Source organism: Chelmon rostratus, chromosome 16, assembly GCF_017976325.1.
Source record: "Chelmon rostratus isolate fCheRos1 chromosome 16, fCheRos1.pri, whole genome shotgun sequence".
In the NCBI taxonomy this organism is placed as follows: domain Eukaryota; kingdom Metazoa; phylum Chordata; class Actinopteri; order Chaetodontiformes; family Chaetodontidae; genus Chelmon; species Chelmon rostratus.
The window spans coordinates 9,895,792-9,914,053 of record NC_055673.1 but is presented as its reverse complement, the minus strand read 5'-3'; the positions used below and the strand labels follow the sequence as shown (position 1 = coordinate 9,914,053).

General features: G+C 40.7%; 2 protein-coding genes across 6 annotated transcripts in view; one reads left to right on the top strand and one right to left on the bottom strand.

The window, feature by feature from the left end:
- The window catches only part of LOC121619549 (myocyte-specific enhancer factor 2D homolog), a 30,314-nt gene extending 22,736 nt beyond the window's left edge, over positions 1-7,578 (top strand). The window contains exons 9-12 of one of the 3 annotated variants that reach the window (XM_041955335.1): positions 131-323; positions 1,794-1,862; positions 2,782-2,832; positions 3,333-7,578. In XM_041955335.1, the coding sequence (XP_041811269.1) occupies positions 131-323; positions 1,794-1,862; positions 2,782-2,832; positions 3,333-3,786 (767 nt within the window). In that variant the 3' untranslated portion in view covers positions 3,787-7,578. The remainder of the gene's footprint in view (positions 1-130; positions 324-1,793; positions 1,863-2,781; positions 2,833-3,332) is intronic. The other 2 variants (XM_041955336.1, XM_041955337.1) reach the window with 2 other exon arrangements.
- On the bottom strand, positions 7,126-17,716 carry tmem79a (transmembrane protein 79a). 3 transcript variants are annotated; one of them, XM_041955339.1, is made up of 5 exons: positions 17,615-17,716; positions 13,814-14,604; positions 12,939-13,130; positions 12,583-12,805; positions 7,126-11,385 (listed from the first exon to the last, which is right to left on the bottom strand). In XM_041955339.1, exons 2-5 carry the CDS (start codon positions 14,487-14,489, stop codon positions 11,193-11,195), a joined length of 1,284 nt encoding a protein of 427 aa, XP_041811273.1. In that variant the 5' UTR covers positions 14,490-14,604; positions 17,615-17,716; the 3' UTR covers positions 7,126-11,192. The 3 variants fall into 3 exon arrangements, with proteins under 3 accessions (XP_041811273.1, XP_041811274.1, XP_041811275.1); XM_041955340.1 differs by lacking the exon at positions 17,615-17,716 and adding an exon at positions 17,432-17,567; XM_041955341.1 differs by lacking the exon at positions 17,615-17,716 and having other exon boundaries at positions 13,814-14,623.
- Positions 17,717-18,262: the final 546 nt, after the last annotated feature.

The following is an 18,262-nucleotide window of genomic DNA, read 5'->3' as shown; positions in this document are numbered from 1 at the left end:
GAAAGGATTAACACATTATCACATTCGGTTTTATTAGTTTCACACATCGTCAAAACCTTTTTGGACCCAAGGTTTGTAGCAACAGGTGTATATTAAATAAATGTGACTTTCACCCTTTGTCCTCTCTCAGAGTACCAGCTGACCAGTGCAGACATCACTGCTTTACACGCTCTGGCGTCGCCTGGCGGCTTGTTGCCAACCAGTGTGTCCACATGGCAGCAGCAGGCTGTTTCCCAGCAACCGCAACAGCAGCAGCAGCAACAACAGCAAGCACAGCAACAGCAGCAACAACAACTTAATCTTGCATCGCTCAGCAACTTGGTGTAAGTCTTGTATTTTCTCTCAGCACTGCGTCTGTTGTTTTAAACCTGGTTTCCAAAAAGCTTCTCCGTCACTCACATCCTGTGTCAGGGATGATGATGATGGAGGCGACAGCGGCTCGGATATTTCTGGTAAAAGCTCTCAATCTACTGATCACCCTCTTAATACTGAAATACTTTACTACTGACCTTCCCGATCAGCTTGCATGATATCCATACCATGACCTTAAATGCAAGCAATTCATACTCCTTTTTAGTGAATTGGTCTCTCACCAGCATCTCACCATCTCTCATAACATCAGTCTGAATATCTGGTTTTGAGGTTTTCTGAAGTTGATGCACTTCAGCAATATGATACATTGTGCAGTGTTTGGAGGGAGGAAACTAGAAATAAGAAATTAGAAATTGGCAACTCAGTATCTTTTGTTAATGACTTATTTTTGATGACATGGGGCAAGAGATATTTCTTAACTTGGCAACCCAAAAGTTATTTATTGATGGATTATATCTGTTCTATAAAGAATTAGACAATGATCAAGAATAATCATTAATGAAGCCATTATTTACTTAGAAATATGCAGGGAGCCTTATAAAAAATGTATTCAAATATACTAGTTGATAAATGACATCTTGAAAGAAAGAGCAGCATACACCTGGTTAATGTATAAATGGTTTAAAACGGTGACTTCCACTAAACTAAATCTCTGCAGTGCTGCATCAAGTTGCTGGTTTATTATTGCTGTAGGTTAAAGTGTGCCCTGTTCTGCAGCTCACAAACACACACAGCAGGGAAACATCTGGCAAACATAATGTGCAAGTGTGAGCAAAATCAGGTCAGTCAGATATTCTTAATATTTAGCTAGGTGGACATCAATACAAACCGTATGCTATTTACAGGGGTGGACGTAGCTGGTACATATACACGAGAAAATTCAGAAACACGTCTCGTCAGTTGTTTTAAAATGTGTCTTTGTGTACCAGGTAGTTCTAATGATTATCAGATTTAATTTAAAGGTCTTTAAATAAATAATGTAAAGGATCCTCATATCATACGTTCAGTCTCAAAGGCAGAATTAAAGCTGAACTTTTCTTTGAAGAGGTGAAAGATTCTGCCAGCGGTGACCAATCGTTTCACTTCACTTTAATGGAGTTTGCTGTGGATACAGTTTGTGGGTATTTCTTAGAAATGAGACACAAAGACGAATCCCTTCACAAATAAAAGGAAGGTGATTTTTTTTGAGGAAATTCTTGTTAAATTTTAGTTTTTTGGAAACACCATTGGCAGATATTTTTCATTTTTCTCAGGTTTTACGTGAAGACTTATTGAAGCATGCTGAGAAGCCTCTGTATCAGATTAGAGGACGGTTGCAGTGTGACAGGAGCTGCGTGAGCTCAGCGCTGCAGGCTTCATGTTGGGTTTTTGGTGGCATGAACACCAGATCCTTGAAGTGTGTTCTCTCCTCTTGTCCACAGCATGTGGGGCGTGGACAAACAGAGCAGCGAGCTGTCTAGCCAGGTGTCCAGCCTGGCTGCCAATCTGAGGTGAACAGCCACTACTAGTGTGTGCGTGTGTGGAATGTCATGACCTTGTCTATGGGGGGGGGGTTTGTAGTTTGCATTTGAAGGGCTTTTGTCTCAATGGAAACTACATGTAGTGAATGATAACAAAGAAGTGGCCTTGAAAATAAACTTTCTAAGTCCTTAAAAAGAATGATATAATATAACAGACATTGTACAGGCTTGATTTAATTAAAATAGGTTGGCTTGAATAAGGTAAACAGTAAACTGAGTACACTGACTTTGCTTATCTCCTTAAATTGCCTCCTCCTATTTTATGCTACAGCTCTTGAAGACACAAATACAGTGGCCTCTAAGGACCAAACACATGCAAGAGTAAAATCCCAGCTCAAAATCCTGCAAAACACATACAAAAAGTACAGACATTAAGAGTAATGCACTATAAAATGAGAAACAATACATATTTAAAAACTATAAATCCCTTCTCTTGCAGCACATGTCTGTTGTTTGTGTTTTAGTATTTGCAGCCTTTAGGGCGCACTTCTCTTAATAATAATTTAACAATGAAAATACCTTACTGAAGCTAAAGGCCTATCCAAGATGTTCATAGATGTAATTTTGTATTCACTCTTGTATGCATGTTTGTCCTTAGGGGGCCACCGTACACACTCTGTAGCAAGGAAGAATGCAAAAAGTGTGTAAGGGCCCTTTGCACTGTGTTTGTAGATCAGAAAACAAGATTTTCATAACTGGGTTTTTATGTGTGCTTGGACAAAACTTCGGCAGGTTAGGGTCTTTGTTTCTGATGCCAAGACATTAACATTATTGCTGCTGTTGAAGAAACGTTTGCTCGCAATAATGTTTCACACTTTTCTCCACACATGCCTTCTAATCCACCTCTTCCCTTTGGTTTGGGCTCCAACATTTTGTTTTCTCCCCACAGTGTTGGCTCTCCGTCCAACCTGCTCTTGGGTAGAGATGAGTGGTTGGGCCGGTACTGTATCACACTTCCTTTTTCCTGTGTGTCTGTGCGCTTTTGGCTGGCTCCCCCTAAGCATGTCTGGTGCTGTCTGCAGTCAAACAGGAAAGAGACGTAGTTCCGGTTTCCACCATGTTCTCTAACCCGAGATTATTTTCTGTTTGTCATCTGTAGTTTCTTCACATCATAGCTGCCTCACTGCGAACCACCCTGTCACACCAATCATTTCATGCTTCCTGGGCTGTTCTGTTGATCTCTGGGGACCAGTGGGGGTGTTACTTCTGCTTTGAAGGCTCAGAGTTGATTGGATTATTGAATAATGGAGTGTGGCTTTTCCCTGTTGGTGCTGTGCCTTGTAATGTCAGTTTTTGTCTCAACGCAAATGACCTTCCAGTTTCTCATACACCTTTTTCAAGTACTAATCGTTTGTATGTTTTTCTCTTGCCTTTCCTCTTTGTTCTGTCCCTTATCTTCCATCGTCTCCCTCTCTCTGTCCTCCCGGACACTGTTCTCAGGCCTGTGACCCATATACCTCAAGGCGCCATGCTGACAGTCAACACAAACTCCAGTGTGAGCATCAAGTCGGAGCCCGCCTCGCCCGGCCGGGATCGCAGCACCCCTTGCCCTCCTCCATCTTCAACCACGCCGTCCTCGACCTCAGGAGGAGCCATCCTGACAGCGCCGCCACAGTACCCCGGCTCCCTGCTGTGCCTGGAGCCCCCGACCGGCCGCTCGCCTGCGGACAGTGTAAGCAGCAACGCCAGCTCCTTTGAAGGCAGCGATCGTGATGACACTGGCACAGCCGGCGGTGGAGGTGCCGGCGGCGGCACTACGGGAAGCGTAGGTCCCGCCAGCCGGTCCGTGCCGCCCGACTTCAGCCCCTCGGCCGAGGTCCTCAGGGCATCGAACGAACCAGAGCAGGAGGGAGGAAACATCAAGCGCATGAGATTGGACGCCTGGGTGACATAGAGGCGCCTGCGACGCCTTTCTGCACCCACAGCGAAGTTTTGGTGACACTTAAACACCCACAACACACACCCACACTCATCCTAAAACCCCCACTGCACCGACCCCACTGCCATGTGACACTATCATCACACATCTGCCTCTGTCCACAATTACACAACTCAGCTGCGTTGCCCAGACTTTCAAGGCTTTGCCAAAAACAAACAAAAAACCCCCATAAAAAATAAAAATCCTTTGGGATCGCGCTCTGAGTGAAGAGAGGATGGCTTAGTGCTCAGCTGGATATTTTGTCCCTGATAGGTCCTTGAACATAGAGGGACAGTAGATTTTAAAAGCCTTCTTGCTTGAATGACTCCCATATAGTACATTCTTTTGGTAGAAATGAGGTGTTGAACCTTTTTGCAATCTGAGGAAACCATAAAAACATTTATCTTTCACATGGTTCCTGCATAACCTTCATGTTATTACATCGAGCTCTGCTACATTGTTCACAATGTGATTGGTGGCTTGTCGACATCATGGGACTTCTGCCGTATGACTCACCACTTCCTGCTCTTTGAGATCCAGCATCGCTTGGATTGTGCGCTGTCCATTCTTCCATAAGTCACCTCCAAACTGCACTTTTGGATATAACGTAAATCTGGACACGTTTGAGGCCTGAGCATCTATCTGGCACTGAGCAAACGGACTCAGACGGGGTCTTCTAGGTGAGGAGACTTCAACAGGAACGGTTCTGTCCGCTGCCACATTTACCAACCTCAGCCCAACAGGTGGCACTCTGTGGCTGTGGAGTCGAGGACCTTGCCAGAGTGCCAATTATAACCTCTTTTCAACAACAACAACACAAAAAAATGCCAAATGCCTCTCGCACATGGTGCAGGGACACTGATGAATTATTACTCGCACTGTCACGGAAATAACGAGGACTAAAAACTGTCGATGCTTTCCAGGCTTTGAATTCGCCGTCAGTCTCTCCTCGGACTGGGTGCTCCTCCCGTCCTGTCTCACCTCATCTCCTCTGGAACTTGGATGGAAACTGTTGCACCAGAAATCCAGCCAGTCACTCAGCTTATTAACCAGGAGTAGATGCCATCCAGCTAAATGCGTAGTCTGAGTTTTTTGAGCCTCTGGTGGCTTTTTTTGGGTAGAGAAGTATTTGGTTCTTTCAGTCCAAGTGTTCTTTATCTGTTGGTATTGAAAAAAAAAATCTGTTTTGAAGGTCCGTTAGTTGTCCAGAAGTAGGAATTATGACTTTGTATAAAAATCACTCCTTATACAAAAGCTTTGATGTCCTCTTTAGCTCTCTCTAGCTCTTCTTAGCTCTTTGCCGTGTTTCAAAAAGTGAAAGGAAAAAGACATTTTCTATATTTCTACCGCTTCAGTTGGCGACAAAGTAAAATAGCTTTTCAGCTTCAACGACGTGTATGTACATATGAATATATTTGCATAGACTTTGCTAGGTATCCCTAAAAACAAGCAATGTGTTGATTCTCAGTGGATCTGTTTGCATATATGAGTGTGAATTTGATATGTTTCGAGCTACGGTGCAGGGGTTACGCCACACTAGGTAGTGCTGGTGGATCGGACTTGTTTCAGTAAACCTATTTTATGCTAGTGTTGATGGTGTGTGCACTTTCTGTCCCTCACTTAGAGGCCTGCTTGGTTGTGGTGTCATCATATTCTCCTACCACTCATTTTTAAAACCCACGATCAAAGTAAAATTTTCCATAAACACCTTAAGATGAACTGATTAGGTCACTGCCATTCACTTGTAGTGTAGTTAAGAGATGAAACGCACTTCTTTGACGCATATTTTGGTTGACAGAATTGTGTACGATCTTTTCCACGTTAAGCAGACACAGGTTATGCCTTTTTTCACTTTGAAATTAAGTCAAGAAATTGGCAGCCAAGTGCTGTTTGTTGTTAAATTGTATGTTTCTAGTACAAATTTGTTTTGTCTGAACCATTTCAGGTTTGTGTATGAGTGTGTACACAGGTTGGTTATAGCCTACAAATAGAGAGTTTGTCCTTAATGCTTTTTTTTTTCTTTCCTCGAGACGATGCTCAAAGTGCAGACTGGTGTTGTTGACTGTTTATTATCTACTTAAACTGTCCTACACTTTTAAGTCAGTGTAGGTGAGGTGGAGGAAGTGGACACGGCTGCTTTTACGACATGATGCTGTGGTGAGTGTCCAGAAAAAACAAAAACATCTGCATGCAGTGTGACATTTTTGCGCCAGCGTTGTTGATGTTTTTCATGGTCGGGTGATTTTTCAGTCCCCCGTGTGACAGTGTGGTGGGAAACTTTTCACTCTGCTAATTTCAGGTTCGTACTGTTTTCTTCTGTCAGCTCTCTGGTAAACTATTTGACATCCAACACGTTCAGTAAACTCATGTTGGAGAAAATTTGCCTCTTAAACCTTTAAAGGAATAGTTCAACATTCTGAGAAGTTCACCTTCATACCTAGAGTTAGATAAGATCAATACTCGCGTTGAACGTGAAGGTACAGCCAGCAGCCTGTTAGCTTAGCAGGAAATGGGGCAGACGGTTAGCCATGCCTACCAAGCACCACTGTAGCTCACCTCTAATGTTGCACACATGTCAATTTTAAATGAATTTCCAGAAAATCTGCAAAAAATAAATGTGCATTAATGCACCATTCAATCCACTACGATTCTGCGAATATTAGGAGGTCATGCATCAAGAGAAACAGCTGCAAACCACTGCAGACTCGCGTGAAAAAAAAAGTGTTTATCCGAAAAAGTTGAACTGTTCCTTTTAAAGATGCAACGAGCGCTACCAGCCTCCAGACAGAGCGAATGAGCTCCCGCTTTTACCACGCAGCCATTTCCATTTTTGAAAACCCTAATTTCCAGGTGAACTCTGTTTGTGGGCGCTGATGGTTGACTGAAATGTGACACCACACCGATTGGCTTCGGCATCCTGCTTCATGCAGGTTTGTTCCTGTACAAAAAGTTCTCTGTCCAATCTAGCAGTGTAGTCACAAGACAATCTACGTATATGAGAAATGAAAACCTGCACCCCTGTTACTTGTTGTGTACAATGTTTTTAGAATCTCACTATTTTTGGATTAATTTGTGCTGGTGACAGTTCCATTGTCTATTATTATGATGATATTATTATTATGGAGCTTTTATTTTATTGCTATTTTGTGTAGGATAGTCAACTGTTTTTATTTTCTTTCTTATTTTATCTTATCATAAACATATAGCACTGGTTTCCTTTTTTTAAACAACTTGCTGAAAATTGCACGATCAGTTATTGTGGTATTAGCAAATGCAATGAAGGAAATACCAGTTAAATGCTGCAATTTTAATTAAGATATAGAATATATTTATAAAAACGGGAAACAACTGAAATTAGTAATTCATAAAATTTGAAAAATGTAAATGCATGGGATACAGGTAACAACGAAACTTATGTTACGTACAGTAATGATAAAGGACATGCATCACAAATGAGTTTTAAAACGACTCAGAATAATGTAGCATATGAAATACTAAAGATGAAATTTATAGCTAATATATTGTGTTGAGCTAGTCTGCTTTGGGTTTTTGTTGTAAAGAAAATATTTCTTTGTTGTTTTTTTGAGAATGATATACAGTTTGTGTATATTTTCATATACAAAGTATGCACTGATATGTTATTGAAATTCTATACCGCTTTTACAAAAAAGTGTTTGTTGTACCAAAGTATCCAAGTCCCTTGAGACCTTACCCTTTTTGCGTATGTTTTACCGTATTTTATATATTAAATAGACAAACTGAGTGAAATGAATTTGAGTCTGGTTTATTTTCTTAACCGTCACATCATTAGGCTCTCTCAGTTTGTCTTTTTTTTTTGTCCCTCTTCATCCTCAGCTCATCTTTACAGTTACAAACACACACGATGAAGCTTCATTTCACAAATTCAGTGATAGCTAGACCGTGACCTCCTTTGAGGTAAGCAGCAACTGAACAAGTGAGTCAACAATGTCTGATAACACTGAGATAAATTTAACAATTTAACAAAATAACAACAAAAATAACACCTTCTTTTACTTAAATATTATTGTTTTTGTCTGGTGTTCTATTGTTTGTTTGTAGCTTTTAATATTTGTGAGTGTAAAAGAGTAAAAGTAGCACTACCACAATAACAGAAAAGGTAGTAGGAAAAGCCCTATATTGAAAATAGAGGTACACAATGATTGGCTGAAAACGGACTTCATGAATCATTAGTAAAAGTGCTTGTTATGAAGAAAACTGTCCTGTTAGTGTTCTCAAACATTTGGTTGATCAACCGAACATTAATTGGCAACTGTTTTGATTTTGGATTAATCTTTTGAATCCTTTTTTAAATCAAAAATGCCCAAATTTTATCTGGTTCCAGCTTAGATGTGACACATTTCTGGTTTTCTTCATCTATTATGATATTACACTAAATAACTTTAATTTAGTTTGATCATTAAAAATGTTGTTGCAGCCTTTATACATTATTTGATGATTCTCATTGTGTAGGTAGCATTTTACTGTTGGTGCTAATTGTAACTACTTTATGTACTGTTGGGTGGATGGATCTCTATCTTACAGAAAGTTTTCAGCCCTTTCACTTTTTCCACATTGTTATGTTTCACACTCACTCATCTTAACATGGGTTCAGTTCCATTTTTTTCTCATCAGGATATACACACATACTCCTCAATGACAAAGCAAAAACAGGTTTTTGAGCGTTTTGTAAATTTACTGAAAACAAAAGAGTGAAATATCTCACTGACATAAGTATTCATATCCTTTGTTAAAATGTTAAATTTAGAGCAATTGATCTCTGACGAATCCTGCTTCTATCAATGGTGCTTGAGATGCTTCTACAACTTTCTGAAGTCATTGGACATTATTGTCGTAGACCTGTGAGACAGGAACATTTCTGTAGCACTGAAAATGCCCAAGTGCATAGTAGCTTCCAGCCTTCTACAGGAAGAAGTTTGGAACCACCACCTCTGCTCTGAGTTAATTGATTGAATAAATCGATGCAGAGTTGGTAAGTGTGTGTGAAAAATGACTTTTTTTTTCTTCGTAATTCGATTTTTGGGGGATTTAATTCCCTGCACCACAATCGAGACAAGGCAAGTGGTGTATGTGTCTCTACTCACTCTGGACCTGAACCTAACAGAGCATCTCTGGAGGGATCTGGAAGTGGCTTTGCACCCACACTCCCCCAAACAACCTGACTGAGCTTGAAGGAGTACATTTTTTTTTTATTTTCAATAAATGTACCAAACATTCCAGAAACCTGTTTTTGCTTTGTCATTGTGGAGTATTTTGTGTTGATTGATGACAAAAAAAAGCCACTTGAAGATGAGTCTGAAACATAACAAAATGTGGAAAACTTGAAAGGCTATGAAAACCTCCTGTATGCATAGTTTTAATCTACAAACTACTCCTGCAGCTGTCTAATATAGACAGTGAGCAGATGCAGGAGGTTTGAGGTTGCAGCTCTATACTGGATTGTATCATTTTCTAATCTGAGTGAGGAATTTGTTCAGGTAGAGAAAACATGTTCACTGGAATTCTCGTACAAGTTGTTACAGGTCTGCTCACCTACAAGTCTGATATCAAATGATGAGTGTTCACATGACCAAAGCAGGGGAAACTGAATGACTGGGACGTAATGAACAGAACATCGAGTGCTAAATGAGACAGAGGTCATTTACCCGCAACAGTCTAGGAAGAAGTATTCAGCACTGAGTATTAAGAAGTAAACCTATGTATGTACTATTAGAAAAGAAGGATCAAATGAAAGAGTATTATGGGCACTCAGGTAGTTTGTGGAGCTGACCACAGATTATTATCTTTACTGATGCACTTGTGTAAAGGTAACACTTACTTAAAGGGTTAACGGTGTGGGTTGTAGCCATATTTTGTATTTGTGCAAAAATAAGGCTGTCTGACAGTCAGGAAACAGATCCTCGCTCTGCTCTGCACCGTCTTCACTGCTCGAATTGAATGATTTCCTTCTTTTGTTTTGACACATTTTTCTGGTGTTTGTTTTTCCTCGTCTGCCAACTTCAACCATGACGCTGCAGTTTCTTTCTTCACTTGTAGAAAGAAAACCTGCAGTTTTCCAGTTGTGGTTCAAGACTGGCCACATTTTTCAGGTTTTGAATTTGGGCACCGACTATTTGGTCTTGCTGAAACTTGCCTTGTGAATCATGATCACAGGACCCACATTTACAACTTGCTATTTGAACTGTACTCAGGACTCTTCTTCGCTGGACAGATAAATCAATGAAAGTCATTCAGTCTCATCAGCTGCTGCACACCGTTGAGGATCATATTTGTTAATGAAGCTTTATTGAACTCATCCAAAGTCCCAAACATTGATCAGATTTACTTTAAGTACTCGTGCACTCATGCACTGAAAAAAAAAAAAAAGAAAAGTGACTATCCACAAATAGCCCGACGACTAACGCTGCTATGAACAAAGAAAGTCTTTGATCGGTCGAACAAACAGTCTAGTTATAAATATAAAGTTTTCAGATTACCATTAGTACCATTTGGTGACAACACAAACGGAAGAACTCACAAAAACAACTAAATGTTAAGAATCCGTATAAAACAATTCCAATAATACCCTTAAATGTTTAGTTTTGACACCGCTCACTTGATTCTGTGCATATAACTGACAGGTTATCAGGTTTCATGTCTCATCACATCCAAACACTGGATGACTCACTGAAACTCTTTGAAAACTGGATTTTTTTCAGCTCAAAAGGAAAAGAAGGTGCAGACTGTTCAAAGATTTGTAATGGAGGATGTTTACAGTTTTCACTTGCATGTAGATAAGAGCTTTGTTGGTGTACGTAAACTTTTCGACTTCCTTTCTTAACTACTGTGTAGTTGGATGCCTGCATGTTTTTAAGCAGAGAGGAAGATTCAAGATACAAAAGAAATGATTAAATACTAAAAGTTGTAATCCTTGAGATCTTCATGAAGTCAAACTCCATTTTTCATACTACTTATAATCAGCATGTTCCTCTGTGATTATATAGTAGTTTGCATTGGTAGTGGCGGAGTCCGCCATTCCTGCACTTGGTTTAGACTGCGATTGTTTGCTCTCTTTATGCTGTGGCAGAGCTGTATTAAGAACATACTTCCTACTATTGCTTCACATTAAAAGCGCTCACCTGGCTTTGACTGTGACACAGCCACAGGAAACGCAGTGTATTTGTCACTGTGACTCTCTGACACTGTGGTAACCAAGTGTGTCACCAGATCAACCAGGACTGAAATCTGAAGGATTACAACTTCAAAGGACACCACAGCAATACGCCAAGGTGTCTGTCTGAGAGTCGAGATGTGAAAACAGTTTGTCTCTTTACTCCTCACCACCTTTTTTTTGACGTTGCCCTTTAACCCCACCAGCTCTGCCCCGGAGGAGGATCTATGGTGGCCGATCCTACGTCAAAAACCGCCCCTTGTCCGACCGACGTACAGACGTAGTACAGGTTGGTGCCCAGCATGACCATGATGGGGAGGAAGGAGAGGCCGAAGCCGAGGCCCCTGATGCTGCTGCCCAGAGAGAGGCAGAGCCAGTAGATCAGCCTGCAGCACAGAAAATAACAGCAATAAGTTCCAGAGGCAGATGAGAGGGACTTTCTCAGACTTAGATCCCTCCTTTCTGTTTGATTTAGATTTATAATCAATTTGATCTGGATAAATAACGACAAAAAGATCTGATCACTACCCACATCATCGTACACCCACTCTCCCTTTTCAGCAGGAGCATTAGACAGCTTAGCTCCTTCCTGCCTTTCATCCGTTCCCGTGTGCTGGATGACTCAAAGGATCTGGATTAATAACTTAATTGAAGCTTTTATACTCGTTCTAGTTTTCCCTCATCATGCATTTGATTCTGCCTGAGAATATTTTTTCAGAGCCGACTGTGAAAAATAAGTGAAAATACAGTGAAATACACTGTAAGTGTGAAATACATATTGATATAATAAATCCTTCTGTATAACATTTCATAGTGAGTGGTAAACAAAGAGTAACTGCATTTTGGCATCTTACATAATAATCACTAATGATGCAGCGTAAATTCTTTCAGATGCAAGAAAATGTGCTACACTTATAGGACTCACATCTATAATGTTTGATAACTGTTGACACAGTGCATCAGAGAGTGTGGTCATGACAAATGCATTATAATTCAATATGAAAGCCTCCATAACACATTATAGATATGGTCTTTGTAGAAAGTATACTGAAGAGAAAGACAAAGGAAAAGACAAGCAAAAGAAAAGCTTGTGGTTTGTAAACTTAAACACTGGTATATAAATGATTGGATATGCAACCCCGTGTAATCAGACAGGTTTAAAACAAATTACCAGTTTAACCAGTTCGTTTGGAATGGGAAAGGGTGTCTGTATCCAAAATCACGTTATAATGGTCCATCAGCACTGTAAAACTTTACATGACCGCAGTAAGTAGAACAGATCAAAGTTTTGACAGGAAGTAGTTCTTAAAATACAAAGACCATTAACGGACAGACGGACGGGGCGGTTAATAAGATTAACACTCACCAACATTTTTCATCAGTGGTTCAGATACAATGGTTAAACAGGGATTTGTAATAATCCTCTCTGATCATTAATGTAATTTCACTGTGTGTTGTACCGCTGCGTCTAGCAGTGTCATGTTCGTGTATTTCACAAATTCAGTTGCTTGATAGAGAACCACTCTGCCCTACCACAGAATCACCTGTCCCCTCGCAAAACATTGAACAGTGAGCACACATACCTGCCGAAAGCAAATATAATGGTGAGCAGCGGCACCAACTTCACCAGGTCCTGGCTGATGTAGGTTGCCATGACAGCGAGCTGCAGGAAGAAGAAGAGGAAGAGGGCCAGCGATTCGTTGACGTAGTGCCAGTGCACCGCCACCTCTCTGTGCACCAGGTTGCTGTGATAGAGTGGGCTTAGGAAGGTGTAGCGCAGCCGGGCCACGCCCTCCGCCACCTTGCCTGCAGAGACACGAGGCTCCAGGTTACCTGCTTTTATTCTGTGTGAAGTTGTTTCTGTTCATGGCTAAGAGTGCTCTTTTTAAAATATATTAGTTGTTTGTTTCAGTGCACGATGAACGTAATGAGGTCTTACCGAGCATGATGGGGATGATGGCGAAGAAGGAGCAGCGTAAAGTGTACACCACCCGGAGGGGGGCGCTCTCCAGCAGCGGTGAGTCAAAGGGAAGGAGGGCGTAGCCTCCCCACACCAGAAGCGGGAAGAGGATCCCTGCAGCCACGAACGCCAGACTCACCTTCAGTCTTTCACCGCACAGACCACACACATCTGAGGAAGGAAAACGCAAGGATTTTTATTTAATACCAAGTACAGAAAATCAGCATCTATAAAATGTCTGTATTGGGACCAGACAGTGACAACAAGACAAAGAGGATGAGACAGAGACTGTAGGAATAGCATGATTCATCTCAAGACATGTAATTATATCTGATTAAGGAGAGAACAGATCATTAAGCTGTGCTACAAGGCGCAGTGTACAGTGACTCACTTACTCGCTGAGTGAAAGTGTGCTCAGCAAACTGATATGTGACCAGTTCAGATGATCATTTTTGAATATACTAAATGGCATAACAAAAGACTGTCCTCTCTTCTTCTCTAAAAGAAAACAGGATTTAAAATCACAATGACAGAGTAGCAGCTGTCTTAATAATCTTACTTAAACTGGCCTTAATATGATTTAATAGCTTTAAATTTGGGCAGGAAATCACTAAATAGTTATTATCAAAAGATTAGGGGATTAAGAAATCTGATGCTTGGGACGCTCTGGTGGTTCAGGGGTTTATGACACCAATCATGAACAATTAAGTACCTTGTCAACCCATACCTCTCTCCCCTTATTGTAAGCGTGTCTTATTGCTGACGATCAGTGAATAACTTTTAACTCATTTAGTGTAATTCTTAAAAGATACGTGGCCGGATGCAGTGACGTCTGGTTTGTGTCTCACACTCACAGTACTTGTCGTCCTCTTCTGTCCACTCTGGGTAAAACTGTCCCTGTGATTCGGGCTCCATCTGCGGCTCCTTCCCCTCGTCCTTCTCTATAAAGAGCCTGCTCTCTTCAGGAGCCTCTTTGCCAGATGGATGCACGATTGTGACATTTGGAGTGAAACCCAGACCTGCTTTCCCTGAGATCCAATCATCTACCTCGTCCTCGTCTTCATCGTCCGCCAGCGAGCCGTCCCCTTTGTCGTCACGCTGCACCTCGATCTCGTCGTCCCTCCACCTCTCGCCCTCGGGCATGCTCTCCCTCCATTTGGCTTTGCTCTTCCTGTCGCTCTCCACCTGGCTCAGCTCCTCCGACAGGTCCTGGCTTCCTCCGCTGATCCCCGTGTCCCTCTCTTCAGCTTCTGAAACTCTGTTTTCTGACCAGACTCCATCGTCGTTGTCCGTCTCAGGCCTCCTCTCTTTGTCAACAGGCCACGGCAGAGTACTGGGCTCCAGAAGAGCAGAGCTGGTCACTTCCTCTTCCTCCTCCTCCTTTAAGTGCTCTTCTTCATCTGTAATCTCCTTTCTTTCCTCTATGCTGTTGCTATCTTGTGGCTTTTTTGTGGCTATTTGTGGCTCTGCGGTTGGACTGGCAGGTGAAAGTGCCACCTCGTCTGAGATCAAACTACCTTGGCCAGACATTGTTGAGCTTTTAAAAACAATTTTCTCTCTCTTCAGTCAAAACCTGTTGCACTGTCAAGAGTCTGGCTGTTGTCTTCTAGTTTTTAAGTCATTTTTGGCCACATTTGTTTTTTCTCTGGGAAGAGAAAAAAAAGGCTTTTTTCAGCTTCACACACACACACACACACACACACACACAGAAAAATATCAAAGTTCACTGTTTATCTTGTGTTGCTCTTCATGTCTCGCCCTGACAGCCCAACACAGTGTAAAGAGCAAGTTTGTGCAGTAGTCAGGCAGTCTGAATTCATGTCTGAAAAGGAGGCAAATTCAACTTGTAGGTTACTATAAATATGCTTTTAATGTTATCTATGTATCACAATCACAAACAACAAAGCCAGCGAGACTTTGAATTAGAGAGTTTGTGGACATCAGCATTATGCCAGTTATTTGAAGGTGATAACAGTATGGCACCTTCTCCTTGTTTCAGCGCTGTTAATGCAGTCAGTCATACGTTAAAGGGCTGCAAATAATGATTAGCTTCAATACCAATTCTACACAAAATCTTTAAACTGCTTATTTTGTCCAAACACAAAACACTACAGAGACAAACCCCAGGGCAGTTTTACCTTTTACCTACTTAAATTTAAAATACTAACGCTAATGTCTCTCCAAGACCAACATCCCCAACTGTAATGTCATCAATATGTAAAATATGCTGCCTCTTTAAAATTTGCAGGGGGAACATTTTACATGTCAGATCTGATAACAGAGTGATGCTTATTGAACACACTGCATTAAGACCAGCCACATTACACAAACGACTAAATCTCACTTCAATTAAACTCAAGTTCACTTTTACACAATATTAAAGAGGCATCTTGAGATGTTCCCAAGCACGTCAACCCAGCTTCTGTAAGGCCAATTATTAACAGAAAACACTGATACAATTCAGCTATAAAGTGAGCAACATGCTATATGAACATGGCTGCATTCCTGCTCTCTGAAAACACATGAAACTGCCTGGACTTTGCCTGTCCTACTACACACAGCAGACTGTAAAAACAGCAGCGGAAGCAGCTTTAAATTGAAGCGGATGTGTTGTTGTGTCTGAGATGAAGGTATATAAACAAAAGGCTGGATTTCAACTCTGACACAAGCGAAATTTGGAGGTTTAAAATGTAGATTTGCTTGTTTAATTCCAGAAGGGATCTGGTTGAGTCTGGTTTCAAGACCAATTTCCTCGAGTTTAAAAATATCATTACAGTTTACTCTGTCAGTTTTTTTGTGCTGTATTTTCTTCTCAGGGTCTCAGTTAGGGGAGACTGGGGGATACTGTGACACATTTTGGTTTTTATGTCATCACTCAAAAACTTCTCTATTTGGTGGGTAATTTGTATCTGTGTTCAACTTGATAACAATCATCAAATGTTAAAAGCAATGTTGGAGTCACAGCAACTGATTGACAGTAACTGAAACACCAGAAGTCAAATGTAACATCTGCCCCCACATGCAGGGACGACTGTAACAGTATGAGCATACATTTTTTTCTTCTTCTACTGTGACACATATATATTTATTACTGTGCAATGGAGCAAACACTGTACTTAATTTATCCATACCCACAATGTGCAGTTTTTTCAAAGACATGTGCAATTTCAAAAATATATTTTTAGAGTTATTTTTTTATAAAATGTACATGTATACAGTCAACTTTTTATTTAGTATTTATTTTTTTTTCATTCTCTTATTCCTGCTACTTTTGCCTGCTGCATGTAAGATCCAAATTTCTCTGGTATAATAAAGTCTTATCTTATCACAAGCCAAAAATAACAGATAACAGAAAATATGCTGTCATAGACACTGAAGATTTGAACACATGGTGAATTGGATCTCGGTAGGAATTGAACCAGGGTCCCCTGATTAAAAGGCAAAATACTACATACACTGCACTATGCCAGCGAAATATAATAAACATGGTATACATACAAATGAACACAACATACTTTTCTTTAATTATTACAAATAAAATAATCTATTTTGATATTGTTCAAAGGGGACACCATTTCAATGGTGTCAGGGTCAACTGTGTTACAGGTGACCCCGACTGTCCCACCCATGACACAAACTACCCTGCTGGCTCGAGAAAGAGACAACGAAGCTCACATCTGACAAAGATCCCAAATGTTAGACAACACAGACGGATTCAACTTCACAGATATTAACCGCTGAGACAGTAGGAGGAAAATACTGTAGGTGAAAAAGACACTTTCATAACTCAAAAATGAGTCTTAGCAGAAACACTTGGACCAGTGTGAGACATCAGTTTGTCCATTTCCAGACAGAGAGGCATCATCACAGATGACTGATGTCTGAATTTGAGATGTCACAGTTGCCCAGAGTCTCACCTACATTCAATGTCTGGCTTTTTCTGTATTAATCAGCTCAAGGTTAATATGCCACACAGTACTTTTTTCAACAACTGAAAATCTTCGGTTAGAGCTGCCATTGAAGGTAATCGAACATTTTTAAGCTGAATGGTGGTTTAAAGACTATATGACTATGGTCTTTGAAAAAGACGTTCAAAACAGGCTCAGAGGTGACTATTTGACGATTTGAAAACGTTAAAAGTTCACATTTATACCATATTTCAACAGGACTTTGCAATTCATAGCTCATTTCTGTCATTTTAGAGAAACTTTTCTTCTCTCTGCTCCCAACACCCTTCTCAGGTCAAAGCCAGCATAATGAAATGTGGTCTAGATGTGAACGTTTAGTCGACGTCTTCAAACGGTTGGTTTTGAACGTCTCTCACCGTTGACTCCTGCAGCATTTTTAACGTCTTTTTAACAGGAAACACTCTCTGGGTTGACTCATGAGCCCGTTTTAAACGTCTTTTCACCGGCGACCATGAACTGTCAATACTGTTGGATATAAGATCTTAAAAACAGCACTTTGTTTACCAACGTTATGGTCCAGAGTTCGTCGTGAGGAGTGAAGGTTTTACATATCTTTTTAACTCCTGTACATACACCGCAGGTGGTGTAGTTAGCTAATTAAGCCTGAGCAGAATGTAGTTTCAAGCTAACCTTGGCGCTGAAACTTGTAGCACAGAGACAAACACTGAACGTTAGCCGCTAACGTACCTGTTTTTACTGCGCTCACATCACCGAAACTGTCCGTAACTTTGTGTGTGTGGAGTAGCGAGCTCACTACTTCCTCGCTGATGGCGTAAGAAGTAACCTGGCAGGTGTGACCAGGTACTCAAGCCATTCTTTCAAGACAGAGGAGGACACAGTGAGGAGGTCTTACTCCGCTTCTTTTCCCACGTACAGAAAATGTCGATGCCCTGCGTTCCAACGGTCACCTCCGCCTCTGTACGGGTTTCAAACCCGAAAAAGTTTCTCATAAGGAGACCGGGAGTTGTGAAACACAGTAAAAAAAAAAAACACTAGTTTGTTCTCTCTTTCAATAGTTCATGCTCTGTTTTGTAATTTGTTCATAGGTAATTCAATTTTAACAAAAAAGAACTACAAACTGTAAGTAGCACATTATAGCTTCTAGCTAGCTGAAATCATTTTTTAATAAAATGCTTTGGAGTACTAAGAGACTATTCAGCCTACAGGCAAAGGCTAAAGGCTATATACTGCAATAAAATCATGTAAAACATGAGCTGAATATTAAAATACAACTTAGTTTAGAGTTGGTCATGATGAAACCTAACAAATGATTCTAATGCTAGAATATTTCTACTAGACTGTTTTGAGTATATATTTTACACAACTACGCAGACG